We start from the raw sequence: 17,423 nt of genomic DNA, 5'->3' as shown, positions 1-17,423 counted from the left end.
TACAGGATGAAATTCTATTACCTGAGTAAATATATAAAAACAAGAAATCAATTACATCATATATTGTGTGAATATCCATCAATTTTCAGTGCTGAATTACCAAAGAAACTATGTTAATGCAAGGTCATTTTTATGAGTTAACTTAGCTAAGAGAGAAAACAATATCTATTGCGGTCCGAGAGAAGGCACTGAAGATCTAGGCCGAAATGTTAATAAAGTAATAATAAAAACCTTGTGGAATAGCTTCCTACATTTTGTCATGAGATTAAATAAACACATCTTAATTAGAGGGTTCCTTTCTTTGCAGTTTTACTTGTCAGAGAAAAAGAGAGGGAAGGTGCTCAGTGCACCTGAACTCAGAAGGCTCCCAACTTCTGTGTTTACTGAGAATGTGCCAACATATAGTATTCCACAACCCCTGAGAATTAACCATATAGGAGGTAGAGTAGAGTTTTAGAACAAAGGCCTTGGTGTTTCCTGTAATAAAGAGGATGAAATTCTCTTTTTCTGCATGTGAAGAGTATTAGTATATAACAGAAGTGTGACCAGTGGGTAGCAGTGATTAATGTCAGAGGACTCAAAATGTCAACACTGTTCTATTTTTCTGAAGATATTAGATAAAGGCAATACAACCATTATTTCTAAGAGAACCAGTTTAACATGAAAAAATATATAAAGTAGGAAAAAAATAACCCTATACCTGTGGGTAAGTTTCCTAAGTTTAGGTCCTGCTTTCTGGAATTAAGGCATCAGAAATGAAGGCAAGAGATATGATACTAAGTCTACTTTTGTTCTCATCAATGTTAGTTTTATTGGATACTGAAAAATAGAAATAAGTGGGAAGTCGAGCTAGGGAACTGAACACTACACTCTAGGCTTTAAATTGTTGAGAGAGCAACTTTCTAATGTAGAGATGATATACTATATTTTTGTCTTATTGTTGATTTTAATGTGGAGTTACTTTGCTGTCTTGGGAAAATGACAATATAGTTAATATTGTTATTAACTTATGTTAATACATGCTTATTGTTAAATACATGAAGGTTTCTGATGGATGCCCAAAATCTCCAGAGCAATACTAAGCAAAAAGTTATTAGGATCTTTCCACATCTAGCTCCATGTCAGTAAGAAAACTGGTGAAAGAGTTGAGGCAATACAACTTTTAGATGAAAACAAGAAGTTCATATATAATATGTCTCCATTATTAACAAATTAGTCATTTCCATTTTCTGTAATTATGGATTTCTCAAGATATTTGGATTTATGTCAAACTCAGGGGACATGAAATCGTATAAAGAATACATTCACGGGGCGCCTGGGTGGCTCAGTCGGTTGGGCGTCCGACTTCGGCTCAGGTCATGATCTCACAGTCCGTGAGTTCAAGCCCCGCGTCAGGCTCTGTGCTGACTGCTCAGAGCCTGGAGCCTGTTTCAGATTCTGTGTCTTCCTCTCTCTCTGACCCTCCCCCACTCATGCTCTCTCTCTGTCTCAAAAATAAATAAACATTAAAAAATTAAAAAAAAAAAAAAAGAATACATTCACATCTAACCAAATAGAAAGTTACCAAGGAATGAGTTGAATACCCTCACACAGGCCATACGTGGCTGTAAATCAAATGCTTAAAAAACTGCAATTGAATGTATGTCAAGTATTAATCATCAGGTGTTTATAATATCTAAGGAACCTGATTAGCAAATGGTTCTTACATATTGCTGATGACACTGTGCTGGAAACAAGTTGACTCTTTTGTAATTAGAAAAGTCTATAATCAGAAAAAGTTTAATGGCCCAGCAATTCTACTCCTAGTAACATATCCAACAGAAAAGAAAACATATGTTCACACAAAAACTTGTACACAAATGTTCCTAGCAGCATCATTCATAATAATAGCCTGAAGTGGAAAGAACCCAAATATCCATCAGCTGATGAATGGATAAATAAAATGTGGTATGTCCATAAAATGGAATGTTATTTGGTCCATAAAAAGGAATGGAGTGAAAGAAGCCAGTCACAAAAGATCACATATTGTCTGACTCCACTTACATGAATTGTCTAGAACAGTCAGATACGTAGACACAGAAAATGGATTAGTAGTCTAGACCTAGAGAGGAGATTAGAGGGTAATGGGGAATGAATGCTAATGGGTACAGGGTTGTGAGGGTGTGTGTGTGTAAAAATGTTTTACCATGGATTGTAGTGATGATCACACACCTTTGGGAATATGCTAGAAAACCACTGAATCATACACTCTAATTAGGTGAATTGTATGGTATGTGAGTTGTATCTCAATAAAGCTGTTAAAAAACCTTAATGAGAAATCAATCTGATAATACTCTTCTTCACCATACGAAAATTTAGTGTAACAGTTCAAAAAATGAACAAAGGTGGGGACGCCTGGTTGGCCCAGACTGTTGGCTCAGTCTGTTAAGCGTCCAACTCTTAATTCTGGCTCAGGTCATGACCTCACGGTTCTAAGATCTAGCCCTGCACAGGGCTTGCTTAAGATTCTCTCTCCCTCTTCCCCTTTCCCCCACTTACATGTGTTCTCTCTCAAAACAAAAACAAAAACAAAACAAATGAACAAAGGCTAGTTGAAAACTTAGGAGGAAAATGTGGCCAATCCCCACAGACCTGTAGCAGACCTCCTCTTAAATCAATGGATATTTTTGGTGTGGACTGTTCTGGGCCTGGATTGCCACTGTGTTTACACCATTTAGCTTCCAGACTGACAGTAGCACAGCATGGTCCTATCAGAATCCGATTTCTTTCTCTGAGACTTGTTTTAAGCAGAAAATCATTTATGCTGAGTAGAAATGATGACCCAAGAATTACACCTAGAGAAAACAAGAGAGGGGTATATATTATAATTATTCCTTGTCAAAAAAATATGTTTGAGCAAGAACTATCTACATTTTTAAAGAGCTTTCCTTCATCCTTTGTCAAAGTCTTCTTTTTCAGTTGGCCTCTCCCCACATTTTTATACCACTTATACAGAATTCTAGTTATGAAGCAGGTATACCTCATTCACATTCCTAACAAAAAGATATTTGCCAAAACATTATGACTTTTTCCATGTGTGAGCATTTTAAGTTTTATGAGTAGAGACATTTTCATTAAATTGTTCAAGTTTTTCAAACAACTACATTAAGAATAAGAACAGCTGCTTCATTGGTCTATTGTTAACACGATGGGAAAGGGCAATTTTCTGTGATTTCTTACAGTAATAGAGTATAGTATATTACTTTGCTAGACACTCAAGCTTTTGACTGGCCCATGTTAAAATTCAAAACAATCAAAATATATAACATGTGTTTTCTAAAAATTTTAGTTTAATCCAAACTTCACACATCATAACCACTTGAAGTTTACAAAGTCTTAAAAACAGATAGTGGCAGGTTAGATTTATGAGAAAAACTATATGCTATAGTTCAAAGTCAATAGACTCAGAAAAAGAATACACTTTAAAATGTAGGTTTTCTTTTGAACTTAAACTAGAAGTGTAGATCAAAACCTTTTCATAAAACCAATGGCACACTTTAAGATATTTGGATGCAAAGTTAGAGTGGTGGGTTAACTTTCCCCCAAGGAGCTCATATTCTGAATTGTCATTGTGAATATTGAATTTCACCAGACCACGTTTGTAATGCCCATGGCTTATTTTTCTAATGATATTTGATCCTTAAAAGAGATGAAAGATTAAAAAACACCTTCGGCCCACAGTATACACGTTTCAAAGTACAGTGCCCACATTGACTTTCCAATTCTGTGGAGACTTGAAAACTTCATATAGGTTGTATGCTCCTACTGCAGAAATAAGATACAGAACTTCTAATCTTCCATGGAAGACATCACACCCACATAAGTTAGGGCTAAAACTTTTGTTAACAATTAGGATGGTAAAAGTCAATTTCTTAAATTTTTCCACTATATTCTGGCACTAAGACTTCCATTTCATTGACACAATTTTCTTGATTCACTGCTACACCTCACTTAAAGAAAAAATGACACAGAAAATTAAAAAAAAAAAAAAAAAGAAAAAAGAAACAGGCCCCCAAATACCCAAGAATCAAAAATCATCTCCATTGATGGGAGTTTAGAACTCATGTCGTAACTTCCTGACATTTGCTGAAATATTTACTTCTTAACAGTAAATATCTGCTAAATGAAACATACCAATTTATTACTGAGAAATTTGTCATAACGGGATTATGAAAGTATAGGCTTGATTCAGTACAATCATCTGGCAAATAGTATTAAGGGAATGCCAGAATTACATTTCTCTTTATTCCCAAATATATGTATCTCCATTCTGCCCTAGAGTGAAATATCCAATTATCTCACAGTAATCTTAATGTGAATATTCTATTGGTTCCTCATACACAAAATGTTTAATTCCAAAGGCCTTCTAAGTTGCTTATCTTATTGAATGTTTCTCATTGCCTTGTCAGACCCCCAGATTAAAAAAATCTCAGGGTCCACTTTGGGGGCTCTTGTTCTCTTATTTCAAGACTTAATTTCTATATCATTCTAATCCATCTCCATTATTTTAAAACATCTAGGAAGAGAGACTTTGGTAAGCTAAGTGATTAACAGGGAAGACCACATCATATTCAAGCTCCGGTACACTGACCATCCCGGAGGCAAAGACCATCGTACTCAGTATAGTGCTAGGAACAACAGTAGCTCTTCAGGATATATCCCACCAAACTGAGTTGTCAGTTTACAATCTGATCCTACTTTCATCTGTCTCAACATATTTCTTAATTGACAGAACAGAAAAGTGCCGAAATTTCTGCCATTCTTCATTTTGCATCACTGTGTCCTAGAATAATAAGGCCGAGTGGAGGAAGCCTTAGAAGCCATCCATTCCAGGGGCGCCTGGGTGGCTCACTCACTTGGGTGTCCAACTTTGGCTCAGGTCATGATCTCACAGTTTGTGAGTTCAAGCCCTGCGTCGGGCTCTGTGCTGACAGCTCAGAGCCTGGAGCTTGCTTCGGATTCTGTGTCTCCTTCTCTCTCTGCACCTCCCCTGCTCATACTCTGTCTGTCTCTCAAAAATAAATAAACATTAAAAAAAAAAAGAAACCATCCATTCCAAGTCCCCCTCCTCTAAAAGAAATCACACAAAACTTTTTATTTTGAAGTGATGTTAGAATCACCTAAAAGTTGCAAAAATATAGAGTTCCCATATACTCCTCATCCAGCTGTGTAACCATAGCAGAAATACTGAAATAAGAAATGAACACTGATATCATACTATTAAGTAATCTACAGATCTTATGTAAATTTTCCCATTTTCCTCACTAATGTCCTTTTTATGGCTCAGGATGCCAACTAAGATCCCCACTGAATTTAGCTGCCAAGTCTCCTTAGTCTCCTTTAATCTGTGACTGATCCTCCAGCCTTCTTTGTCTTTAATGACCCTGATGCTCTTGAATAGCCCAGGTCAATTACTTGCAGAATGTCTCTCAATTTGAGTTTATGTGATGTTTTCTCATTAGAATTAAGTTATGTTTTTGGCAAGAATCCCAGAGAAGTGATGCCCTTCTCTGTGTAACATATTGGAGTGATGTTGATGTTTTACTATTGGCAATATTAACTCTGATCACATGGCTAAAGTGGTGTCTGCCAGGTTTTGTCACTGTAATGTTGCTATTTTTCCATTTGAAAATAACAAATATCTTGGGGAGATACAGGAAGACCATGAATGTATCCTCTTTTACATCAAACTTTTACCCACTCATGTTTTAGCATCCATTGATGGCTCTTACATGCAATGATTATTACTGTGGTATGTGATAATGTTGATTTCCAATTTTTCTTATTCTTCTACATTTATTAATTAGCATTCTGTGGTAAAAAGAACTGTCCCTTCTACCCCATTTATTAATTCAATTATTTATTTGTATGCGTATGGACTCATAGGTATTTATTTTATGTTATGAGTTATAATCTAATACTATCATTTACTTTGTTGCCTAAATTGAACCAGCTTTGGGCATTGAGAACTCCTTCAAGTTGGGTCCTGTGTCCTTTTGATACACTCCCATCATTTTTTGAGAACTTTTAAATTTTCTGGCCATCTATGATGTTTTAGGATTATCTTATATTTTTCCTATCTCATCTCTGGCAACCTCCATTTCTCCAAAGAGCCTGGGTTTCTTTTGCTGAAGAATGGTATCTAGAAAACAAAATCTGGGTGGTAGGTATGCTCATTGCTACTAGGGTATCACTGCTTCCAGGCTGTCTGAGCAGAGAGGGCTAAGAAGCGTGTGTGTGTGTGTGTGTATCAGCCATGTTTACACACACATATATTTTTCTGTATCTATCTATCCACCAGAAAATATATTAAAAATCATGAATTCACATTGATACCTCTGGTTCTAATCCAGCACCACAGAGTGGTTTCTAGCCTTCTTCTTTTGCTTATTTGTATCTCTTCCTATGAGAGTGACAAAACCTGCCAAGTACCTCTTCTAATATGTTATTTCTAATCATTCCTAAAATATCACTTTGACGTGGTCAAAATCAAAGAAAAAGAACTAAGACAGACATAAAGGACAACTTCATGGGAGCAAAGGTAATTACCAAAGAAAAGACTATCAAAAGAAAGGGCTAATATTTACCTCTAGGAGTCTCGTTAAGAATGGGCTTGACATTTTGTCTGGAGTGTATAGATGAATGAGATTACTTTTCTCACTCTATAACAGCTTTCACTTATACACAGGTATTTTTAAGCATATGATAAAAATCTCTGTAGAACTTAATTTAAACAGAATTTGGATCTTACTAGATATTTCTACTATGTAGGAACTACTTCAAAATACTGCTATTGTACTGTCTAAATTAGTTGCTGAGGTTTTGCCTAAAATATCTAGTACTGGGATGACAAAATCTGCATCATCATATCTTATGTATATTCCTCAGAAAGTGCCTATCTCTTCTCAAAGAAGAACTTAAGTAGGATTGATGGAAGGTTCTTCTTAATTCCCCTAAGTTATACGATTAGAAGTATTTATTGACTGGGGTGAGGAAGGATGTGAGAAAAATTCTGAACTTGAATTATTACAAACAAATATCGAAATGTTGACAGCTTAAACACATGAATACCTCACTGCTGTCCTACAAATCCTATTCTTTTTTGCTTGGGTAGGGAGAATAGGATACTTAGAATTCTCGGGAGAACAGAGATAAAGGTAGGGACTGTAACCTCAGGAAAATGGCCCAGAAGTCGGAAGCCAATGGTCAGGCCAATGTTTGGGAGCCTGCAATAAGGGGAAAAAGAAAGCCAGTCAGACTCAGGTGAGCAGCGAGGAGGTGGGAGGCAACCATGTGCCTGAGATACAGAGACCTTGCAGTTGAGGCAGGAGTAGCTTTAGTTCAGCAATAGCAGAATCTAGGACTGCTTTTCCAGAATGTAGGCTAGTAGAGCTGGAAACTTGCCATACTTTTTGATTTTCATGTTTGATACTCTCTGGAGTTTGATTTGGCTCAGGGCTGAGCATGGATTTCAATGAAAATCAATGAGATACACTAATAATACTTTCAGGAAAGTAACCTTTCCTCTTGCTCCCTGGTTTTGAAGTTAACAAAATGAAGGTGCCTGAGCTGCTGGCAGCCACCGTGTGGGGTCTGAGGCTGCAGCTGTGTAACACAGAAGGGAGATCTAATGGACTCCCTTGACTAAGGGAGCATGTCTAAGGGAGCCATGACTAAGGACAGCACTGGGCCCAGGCTTTTCACCTATGAGACTGCTGAAATCAGCTTAGGTTGGGTTTTCTGTCCCTTATAAGTCAGAGCATCCCAACTGATATACATTCTCTAACTAAAGGGATTGCCAAGGGTAATCCACAGTCTTCTATTTTTCCTCCCACCCTCAATCTCTTATTCCAGTGAATTTCTCTTACTCTTATGGTTTTACGAACAATTTCTTATGACAGTATTAAAAACCACGCCTAATTTCTTAAGCAAGTGTTACTCCCATGCTTCTATCTACTTGTAAGGTTTTTGGATATACAGGATCACCTCCACCTTGATATTTATGCATGCATGCATTCATTATTCAACAAATATTCACTGGTTATCTACCGTATACTGGCTATACAAAGGTAAAATAAATAATTTGCAATTTTCTTTCATGTCAGATTTTTCCTCAGCAATTTCACAGCCTCACGTTCTGAGATCTCAGGAAGTACTAGAGGGGATGAAACAACCAAAAACATTGTAGTATTGACTGTTAAGCAAGCGAACTGTTGAAAAACATGGGACACTTCCCCATTATTGTACAAATCTTTTTTTTTGTTTGTTTGTTTTTTTACTTTTTATTCTCCTTTGTGCTGTCAATTCTTTCACTCTGATCAAGTATTTGCTTGCTAGGTCGCTCTTCATTCTGTTCTTTTCCCTTTCATTCTTTTCCTCACTAGTCTACTCCTCACTCTATTCTTACACCTTTGTAATTCTTTTACAGTGTGTACTTGCCTCTGTATCAGGTCTACCAGCAATGATGATGGACTTGTTTAAACACACAGGTGGCGCTGAGAATTTAAGATGCTTATGTTGGCAGTGAGGACACAGAATAGGCACTGTCTAAAGGCATTAAGAAAACACACGACTGGAGACACAAATGTGCCCTGCCTGGTCCCTTCTGTCCCTGTCTGTTCTTTTGTGCCATACACCTACAAGGAGATGAGGTGTGGTTCATACCTGAGGCTTATGCAGCTGATTTAACTCATACCCATGTACCCATTTGCCCACTACACTGGCTATACAGTTTGTTGTGGCTTTGCTCCTCAATGAGGGGTTCCAGTGATTTGTGGTACCACAGAAAGGTTCATCCACAAGCACCAGCTTTTAAGTTTAAAATAGAATCTCTGGGGGCGCCTGGGTGGCTCATCATTTAAGTGTCTAACTTCAGCTCAGGTCATGATCTCATGGCTCATGGGTTCGAGCCCCACATCAGGCTCTGTGCTGACAGCTCAGAGCCTAGAGCCTGGAGCCTGCTTCAGATTCCATGTGTCCCTCTCTTTCTGCCCCTCCCCTGCTCGCACTCTGTCTTTGTCTCTCTCTCTCAAAAATAAATAAACATTAAAAAAAAATTTTAAATAGAATCTGTTTCCTTTTGAACATTTCCTGCTACATTTTAAAAAAGCTACAACAAAATAATAGAAAAACATGTTAGTTCAAGTGGTTTTAATCTTGGCGTAAATGACCAGTAATAAGAAATTATGATGATCACTTAATAAAGAGTGGTGATGAATTTCACAAAGGGTCATTTATGAATGGTAAGCCAAACTTTACACTTTTACCACAAAATATGAAAATAATCCCTGGGACTCATGACAGGGTTATTAATTTTCCTTTTCCCTTTCTTTCACTCAGCGAGAAGCCAGCCTATGGGACACCATCCCCTCCTCTTTGTTTTTTCATCAGGAAGTATGTTAAATACCTTCCTTGGGATAAAGTGAATCTTGTCTTATATATCACCACACACATGATCCCAGGACCACAGAGAATACTCAGAGCTCATGTAAACTGGATACTTACACATTTTAAATCTGGTATAAATGGCTAGAGAAACTGAGTTCAGGAATGCTAACTATTCTTCTTCTTAGAGAACTAATGCATTGTTGGACAAAATGATTGCATATAAAAACTATAAAGTGCTATCTTCTTAGCACTGAAAAGGCTGAATGGTTTTGTGACGGTTCACCTGTGTGTGTGTGCGTGCACGTGTCTGTGCACATATTGCAAATAGGACAAAATGTTTACATTTGTCCAAGCTGGTAAATCTATAGGTGTTTGATGTGTTATCCTTTAGATTTTCCGAACTGTTAATTTTTCCCCTGGATTTCCAGAAACAGTATGGAGAGTAGAAAAAAATTAAAGAAATATACTGTGAAAGTCTAGATTTTAAATGGTCACTTACACTTTGAAAGCATGAATATTATTAAAGTTACTTAATCATTTATCAGGTCATTTTTAAAATCCTTTAATTTTGAAATAATTTTAGGCTTTTAGCAAAGTTGATCTCGTTCACTCAGCTTCCCTTAAAGTTAAAAATGTATGTAAACTATAGTACAATTATCACAAGCCAGTAAATTAACCTCAGTACTATTAATTTATAGAGCTTATTTGAATTTCACATTTCTCCCCTCATGTCCTTTTCCTGTTCCAGGATCCATTTGAGGACCCCACACTGCACTGAGCGATTGTGTGATTAGGTCATTTTGACCCAGTATATAACCTCTTCTACCTCCTTCCATTCAACAGCATGTTTTTCTGCCTGATTATTCCATTGGCCTCTTTCAAAAGTCTGTGTTTGTATTTTTAATTTCAGCTCTAACAAACCCACGGCAGATATTTAATTAAACTAAATGAGGTGTAACAACACTGAGAAGTAATTTCAGAAACAACTGGTATGATAAACAAATAATCTTGCTTGCTTCGCATCCTGACATACTTTTCACTGAGTGTAAAAACTTAGTTCAAGGAACAAGTAGTTTCATGACCTTTCAAATACTCCTTCACAAGACTAATAAATGCAAACCACTTGTTTTGGAGAATGTTTACAAGATGCTGCCAGGCCTACGTCGTCAGTCTCTACTAGACACTTGGTAAGGCTCCTATTCTTTACATGCTGACTATGCAAAACGCAGTCTAAATCAATGCTTCTGTGTGTCATGAGAAAGAATACTCAGTGAAGACATGTGCTAGCAAGACATATCCAGGTATTTTTTTATACAGCTGGAAATAATCTAAGGCTACTAGAAAATCAGCAAGCATGGGTTAGATACATCTATAGGTCAATTTGCATAATAGTGAAGCATCAGGGTGCCTCAAAAGGTGAGGAAGAAAAAAAATTTATAAAGATCTATAAAGAGATGATCCGTAAAGAGATGACCATAAGTAACTAGATGACCAGAAAAAGATTTTATAAGTATGGTGCATAAAGAGATGATTAGGACACTTCTCATTTCCAGTTCCTTCAACTAATGATGCTGAAGTACATAAAAATGGCATTTGGGTATTTTAACCATGAAAAAAACCCCTTGTTTATCCCCCTTAATCAGAATATGTAAGCTGATCAGATTGTACTTAATTACCTCCTATTTTGTAATATGCCTACATATTTGTACCTACTAATATAGTAAACTAAAATATAGAGTAAGATTAACGTATGGATCAAAACATAACAAAGTTGTCAGAGAACTACATGGATACTGATGTTTATGTTGAAAGGGATGCTGGTGCTCTCAAAATTACTAAAAAGCGTAGCCACCAAAAAAAGAGCCCAACTGGTTATTTCTAACATGCATCCCATCCCATCTGATAACTTCTCCTGGGTGGGATTTCCAATCCCCAGGTACTCTCACCCAGTCACTCACCAGTGAGTAAAAGCTGACACCCCCCACTCTAACCCAAACCTCTTCTTTTAGCCATAATAAAATGACAAGAAGCAGAAACATGATTTTTTTTTTCTTGCACGTAAAGAAAAAGGGAATCACTCATCAAAGGTGAAACTGTCTACTGAATTGGCTATTTATACTTGCCCTTTGTCTGGGAAAAGTATTTTTTGAGAAATGTTTTAGAACTCTTAGGTTCTAGAAAAAAACTAAAAACACCGAAGAGTAATGGATGATACACTTTGCCTCTTCCTTCTTCTCCAACCTGCCACCATGCTCACTGTTTTCACAGTAGTGTCAGTTTGTTAGAAAAATAAAACTTGATTGGACCATGTGGCTCTGTTTTTTGTTTTGTTTTTTTTCTTCAGCAGACTGGCAGAGCTGTGCATATTGGAAAGTATATGACAACCTTCTTCCAGAGGAAAGAACAACAATAAATACATACTTCAAAAGTTTCTTAGAGGAATACAGTAGCTGGTTAATTTAATTACATGAGGAAACTGCTGTGATTTTTTTTTTTTAAGTAAGTTGCATGGATGGAAGAACTGGTATAAACTTAATCAAACAGTGTTGAAAGCAAAATGACTTGCTTAATAATTTACTACAATGGTTTAGAGATTGGTCTTGATCTGCATAATTCGGGTGTTTTAAGACTAGTATAACTGATGACCGAAAGCCAGGATACATGGTATAGCCCCCATTCCACCTCAGAATGTCCTTGGGCAAATCACTTAATCTTTCACCCTTAACTCAAGGAGGGAGTTAGGACTAGCTCAGTGGGCCTCAACCCAGGGTTCTTTGACCCTGAGGGAGTTCCACATAGTAATGGGGGTTCATGAGGTATTTTCAGTATTTCAAAGGGCCCGAAAGAAATCCTGGATCTATCTAAAACAGGCTCGGGAATGTACGAAAATTTTTCTTTTTGGTTACAGTCATATCAAGTTGATACAGTTACGTGAGCTATCTAATCCTAAATGCAATGTGTTTGGATCATGAGGTCTATGAGAGAAAAGGGAAAAGAGGGTTCTTGATAAAGAAAAGGATGATCTTTGGGGTGCCTGGGTGGCTCAGTTGGTTGAGCGTCCAACTTCAGCTCAGGTCATGATCTCACAGCTCCTAAGTTTGAGCCCCGTGTCAGGCTCTGTGCTGACAGCTCAGAGCCTGGAGCCTGCTTCAGATTCTCTGTCTCCCTCTCTCCCTGACCTTCCCCTGCTGGAACTCTCTCTCTCTTAAAAGTAAATAAACATTAAAAAAAAAAGGATGATCTTTAATATAATTTTAAACTAATACATTTCATGATCTATGACTTTAGTATTCCTGTGGTGTGGGGAGAAGGAAGGGAAAGAAGATACAAAAAAACCCAATATTTATAGAGGAATTAAATAAATTTGTGCCAAGAAATGTGTAGGGTACTCTGAGTTAATTATTTCACCTAATCCTTTCAAGAGGCCTGTGAATTAAGTATTTTTGCCTTCGTTTTGGAAATGAGCTGTGTTGTAACTTTTACCACGATCAACTGCCAGTAAGTAGCAGGGCTAGGATTCAGATTCTGTCTGCCTCCTTCCAGCACCAGGTTGCTCTATAAAAACTACTGCTATTAGTTAGCTCTTAGTAATTTCATTTTTCCAACTGGCAATAGGGTTGTGAATAAGTGCTTTTTCCTGTCCTTAGCTGTCTTTCACGGCCTCAGTATGTTATGCCAACATAGCCTACAGGTCCAGAGAAGCCCAGCCAGAGAGCAAAAGAACCTCTAAGATGTGTCCTTAGTCACTCATCACTGACGAGGTTGCTTTGCCAGAAACTTTCCTAGCAAATAGCCTACTCATGGCTTATGTGGATGAGAGGGCAATTTGCTGTGACCACAGGCAAAAATAAATGCTGTCACAGATTCAGTGGAGTGGGGGAAAGACATTAATGCTAATCTTTTTCCACAGTTCTAGCACTGAGGGTTGTGACAGTTCTTGTCCATTTCACCTAATAGTGACCTATAAGGGGCTATCATTAGGATACAGAGGAGAAGCTATTAAGATCTCCAGGACTTAATTACCAGCTAAGACTGGAAACTTTCTTCTCTAAAAGCACTTTGCAGTGAGATATCTTTATGTCAACTGATAGCATTTTTGTTATCTCAAAATGTAGCTAAAACTAGAGAATCATTCTTTACCGTACCTTTGTTAAAACTCTTTGGAGAAGAAATAAAAAGGATTTTTTTTTCTACAGTACTTAGATACAAAAAGTCCACTGCAATGGGACACAATTGTAAAATATATAACCTAAGGCCAACGGTTTTCTAGTTGTCTAGATTAAGTTTGGAATTTGGTAACTAAAAACAATAGAAGAAATGGACCAATTTAGCTCGAGACAGGACTGAAGGTGGATATACTTGGAAGAGTATAATTGTACTGGATTTCTCATTAGAAGGAGCAGAGTCCTAGGAAGACTTCACATTCCCCAAGAGAACCACATTTACACAATTAACAATTCTTTTGTTGGAAAAAAAGCTTTCATTATTGCATGTGGACACATGTGGGCTGCGTAAAAATATAAAAGATGTGTAACACACAGTAAACACAAAGTAATGATCTTAAACAGGCCAAATCCTTGAACTCGTCATTAATAAATGTCTCTCCTGCATTCAGCTACCCGGGTTGCTGGGAGCCTGTTTTCTTCAAGTACTTCAAACACTGAAATCCAGGAACATTTATTATTTTAATCCATTACAGGCAGTGCTTGATTTAACTTTATTGGTTGTGGTGGTGGTAGTGGTTATAAGTGGGGGTACAGCAATGTTCTTTTACACATCATTTCAAAAGGGCTTAATTATATTTTATAGTTTGGGCCAGGAATTCTGCTTGTTTTTTGTCTAACAAGGTTCAAATGGAGTTCAGGTCAATGATGAATCAGAAGAAAAAGTCAGAGATGGTTATCTCTCTGAGATGAGCTCATCTCCCTCTACGAAAGGCTGGGCAGGTACATCATGTTCACCACACCACAGCACATGGCAGTGCTCAGCATCCGAAGGTGGCTGCTTATTAGATGGGTTTTAACACATTAGAAATTCAACCCAGTGGTTATCTTCTTAATTTCTAAAGTTACTCTCCTATGTATTTTAAAGGCTTCCCACTGGAATCCAAAGCAGCTATAGTAACCGCATAGCACTAAAACAAAAAATGTACACGAAGAACAATAATCACCTAAAAGACATTTAAAAAAACGCACACACCTTTTAAAACAGAAAAATTTAAGTATCCCAAGAGAAAGACCTAGAAGACTGCATTAATATAATTTGGTTAAACAAAAGAGTAAGTAACCGTGGTAAACATCTGAACAACATTTATCTCCCAGTGGGTTTTTTCTTTTAAAAAAACAGAAGACATGCTTAATTTTTTACCTCTCTTTTTGAGGGTGTGAAAAAAAGATCTAAGATAACAATATTAATATTGCTTATGATTGTCCTAAACTCTAGTTAATCATACACTATGGTAACGATTCTGACAAGGAGCATAACATTTGTATGGTGGGATTTCTTCTCCACTGCATGTGATTTCTAAGAAGAGGACGAGAGAATTACTCTCCAAGAGAGTATCTTATACATTTAGGGTTTTTATTTCCCACCATATTAGAGAAATAATATGACACATTATTGAAAAAAATCTGTGAGAATTTTACTTTTGCTAACTCATTTCTTGTTCAATTTTTAGAACTTCCTATTCTACTTCTTTTGAATGTCTCAACAGTCCATCAGTATATACAGAAAAATATCTCTGTTGAAAAAAATCAGTAATCGATATAGGTAATTTAAGAGTGAAACAAGAGGGATACGCCAGTTCATCAGTAGCAACTTTGAACCTTGTTATAAAGTAATAAGAGGGAATCTGACCAGGATTAATAGTGGTACTCAGTTCTGAGATGAGGGGTGTCATGTTTCAGGGACTCTAGGCCATCTGTTCTGCCTGCCTACGTTTTACTTCTGCAAAACTATAAACGCACCTCTACCTCAGGGACTATAGAAAGGCATTAGAATTCTTCTGCTTTTCATTATCACAAGATTCAGTAACTCATTTCATTGTCAAGATAATCCCCTTTTACTCTTTCTTTTGCGCTTGCGGGGTATGCCAAAATGACAAATAAAATCCCAGATGTTACAGACCCAATGAGGTCTCCACCTTTCCTTGAGTGTTGGGTTTAAGCTACTTGGGACATAGTGTCAAAAATGACAGGACCCTGATGCCCACACCCAATATTCATTAAGGTTTGTTAGTGATTTGTATAGCTGTCTACAAGCTGTACTCCTACTTCAGTCCTCAGTGGTGGCTTGAAAGCTAAGTTTGTCCTCTGACTTTCACTGTCAAGGAATTCATTTCCTATTGTTCAGGCATTGGAAAGAGAAGCTGTTTCTTTCTAAAAGTAACAAAAGTCTTTGGGGTGTTGTAAATGGCTTGCTATTGCAACATATTATTTTAGGTAGTCATATCTAATTTAACGTTTTATTTCCCCTTAGGCTTACTTGCATTTCTGCAGCATCCAACGCTACGACAACGCCTTAAGAGATTTTCCTCAGGAGATCCAGTTAACCATGGAATGAAAAGCTGGAACTCCACTTTGTATCAATTAATGACTGGGTTTCACTTTTCAATACATAAAAAGGAACTTTAGGTTCTTTGCATTTGGTTGGTCCTGAATTCAGTGAACAAAAGAAGAGGCATTTGTGTACGTGAAAGATAATGTGGTTATGCTTTCTTCCTCTCTACTCTTGTTTATACACAAAGACAGTACATCTGGATGGCAGAGACTGGGGTAGTGAAAGTTATTTGAACTACAGCTCTTTGACCAAAAGGGGTTCAACTCATTGCTTTCTGCTGTGGATGAAAAGTCCCCTAAGTGCCTATGGAAGGAGGATCCTTGCAACTTTTCCCCAGTTCAGACTAAAATGCAAACTACGGTGGCCTCACTTAGGCTCTTCCCCCAACCCTCTGTGCCATCTAGCTTGTTCATACCCTATTTCCCTTTTCCTTATTTACATGGAAGTTGCTAATCCAAGTGTCCCTGAGCAAGAGCAAGGCAGCCTAAAGGACAGCTATTTCACAGCCTGAATTGTGTACCCTTGTTTGCCAAAATCTAAGGAGTGCTGCCCTAATAGAGCCATAATTTACTCTGACAAGGGGAGCTAAAGTCTGCAGCTCACTCCCCACCCGGCCTGTGGAAAGTGCAGCACTACGTTCACAATTTATAGCTATATACTTATGGTTTCTCCAAAATGACATACTTCAAACGGCAAAAAGATTGTGTGTTGTGTGTGTAGGTAGGGGGAAGGGGAGTATTTTTTAAAAGAACACACTGTAGAATGGGATGGATTTAATGGATAGCAAAAGAAATACTATCAGCCTTAAAATGTTTCAGAAAATAAGATATAATCTCTAAATGAGATTCACTGTTATTTTTTTTTTCAATATTATATACCAACTTAAAAAAAAATCTAAGCGTTACATCTACTAAAATCAGAACTTTAGGGCCCTTTTACCAAAGACATATGGAAGAACATAAGTACTCCAGCAGAAATATGGGTTAGGTTATTTTAAGTCAGTGTTACACCAGCATCTGCAGAGTAGAATTAAGAAAAAAATCAAGTCCCTTGAAACTCATAGTTTAGCGTCACAGGATAGGACAGAAGGCTAAGAAAAACTTGCAGATTTCCTTTTTTTTTTTTTTAAGTTGAAAATATTTAACCATTTCATTTTGTTTCAAATGATGAAAACATTTCAGTAAATAATTTGTACATATTTTGTTGCAAAAGCCAGTAAATGAACACGAGAGTGGTTCTCGATTTAAGTGTTATTATCAATGTCTTGGGAAGAAGATTAATTTTCCCCTGTCAGGCTTTTATCATTCCCTTTCCCTATACTCTTCTCTTAAACTTAGGATGGTTTAGATGATAAAAAATACAATCATTAGATGAACTCAAATATTTTTTTGTACCTTACAGACTATAACACATTCCCCATTGTGTTTCTCTAAATATTA

At 37.1% G+C, this 17,423-nt stretch overlaps 1 protein-coding gene across 6 annotated transcripts in view; it reads right to left on the bottom strand.

Annotated features, from left to right (window-relative positions):
* VPS13B (vacuolar protein sorting 13 homolog B) overlaps positions 1-17,423 on the bottom strand; it is an 805,543-nt gene that overhangs the window by 144,560 nt on the left and 643,560 nt on the right. For all 6 annotated transcript variants that reach the window (XM_058699592.1, XM_058699588.1, XM_058699591.1 and 3 more), the window contains one exon: positions 2,632-2,834. In XM_058699592.1, coding sequence (XP_058555575.1) covers positions 2,632-2,834 — 203 coding nt within the window. The remainder of the gene's footprint in view (positions 1-2,631; positions 2,835-17,423) is intronic.

Source organism: Neofelis nebulosa, chromosome 14 (assembly GCF_028018385.1).
Source record: "Neofelis nebulosa isolate mNeoNeb1 chromosome 14, mNeoNeb1.pri, whole genome shotgun sequence".
Lineage (NCBI taxonomy): Eukaryota > Metazoa > Chordata > Mammalia > Carnivora > Felidae > Neofelis > Neofelis nebulosa.
This window is presented reverse-complemented; position numbering and strand designations above follow the sequence as displayed.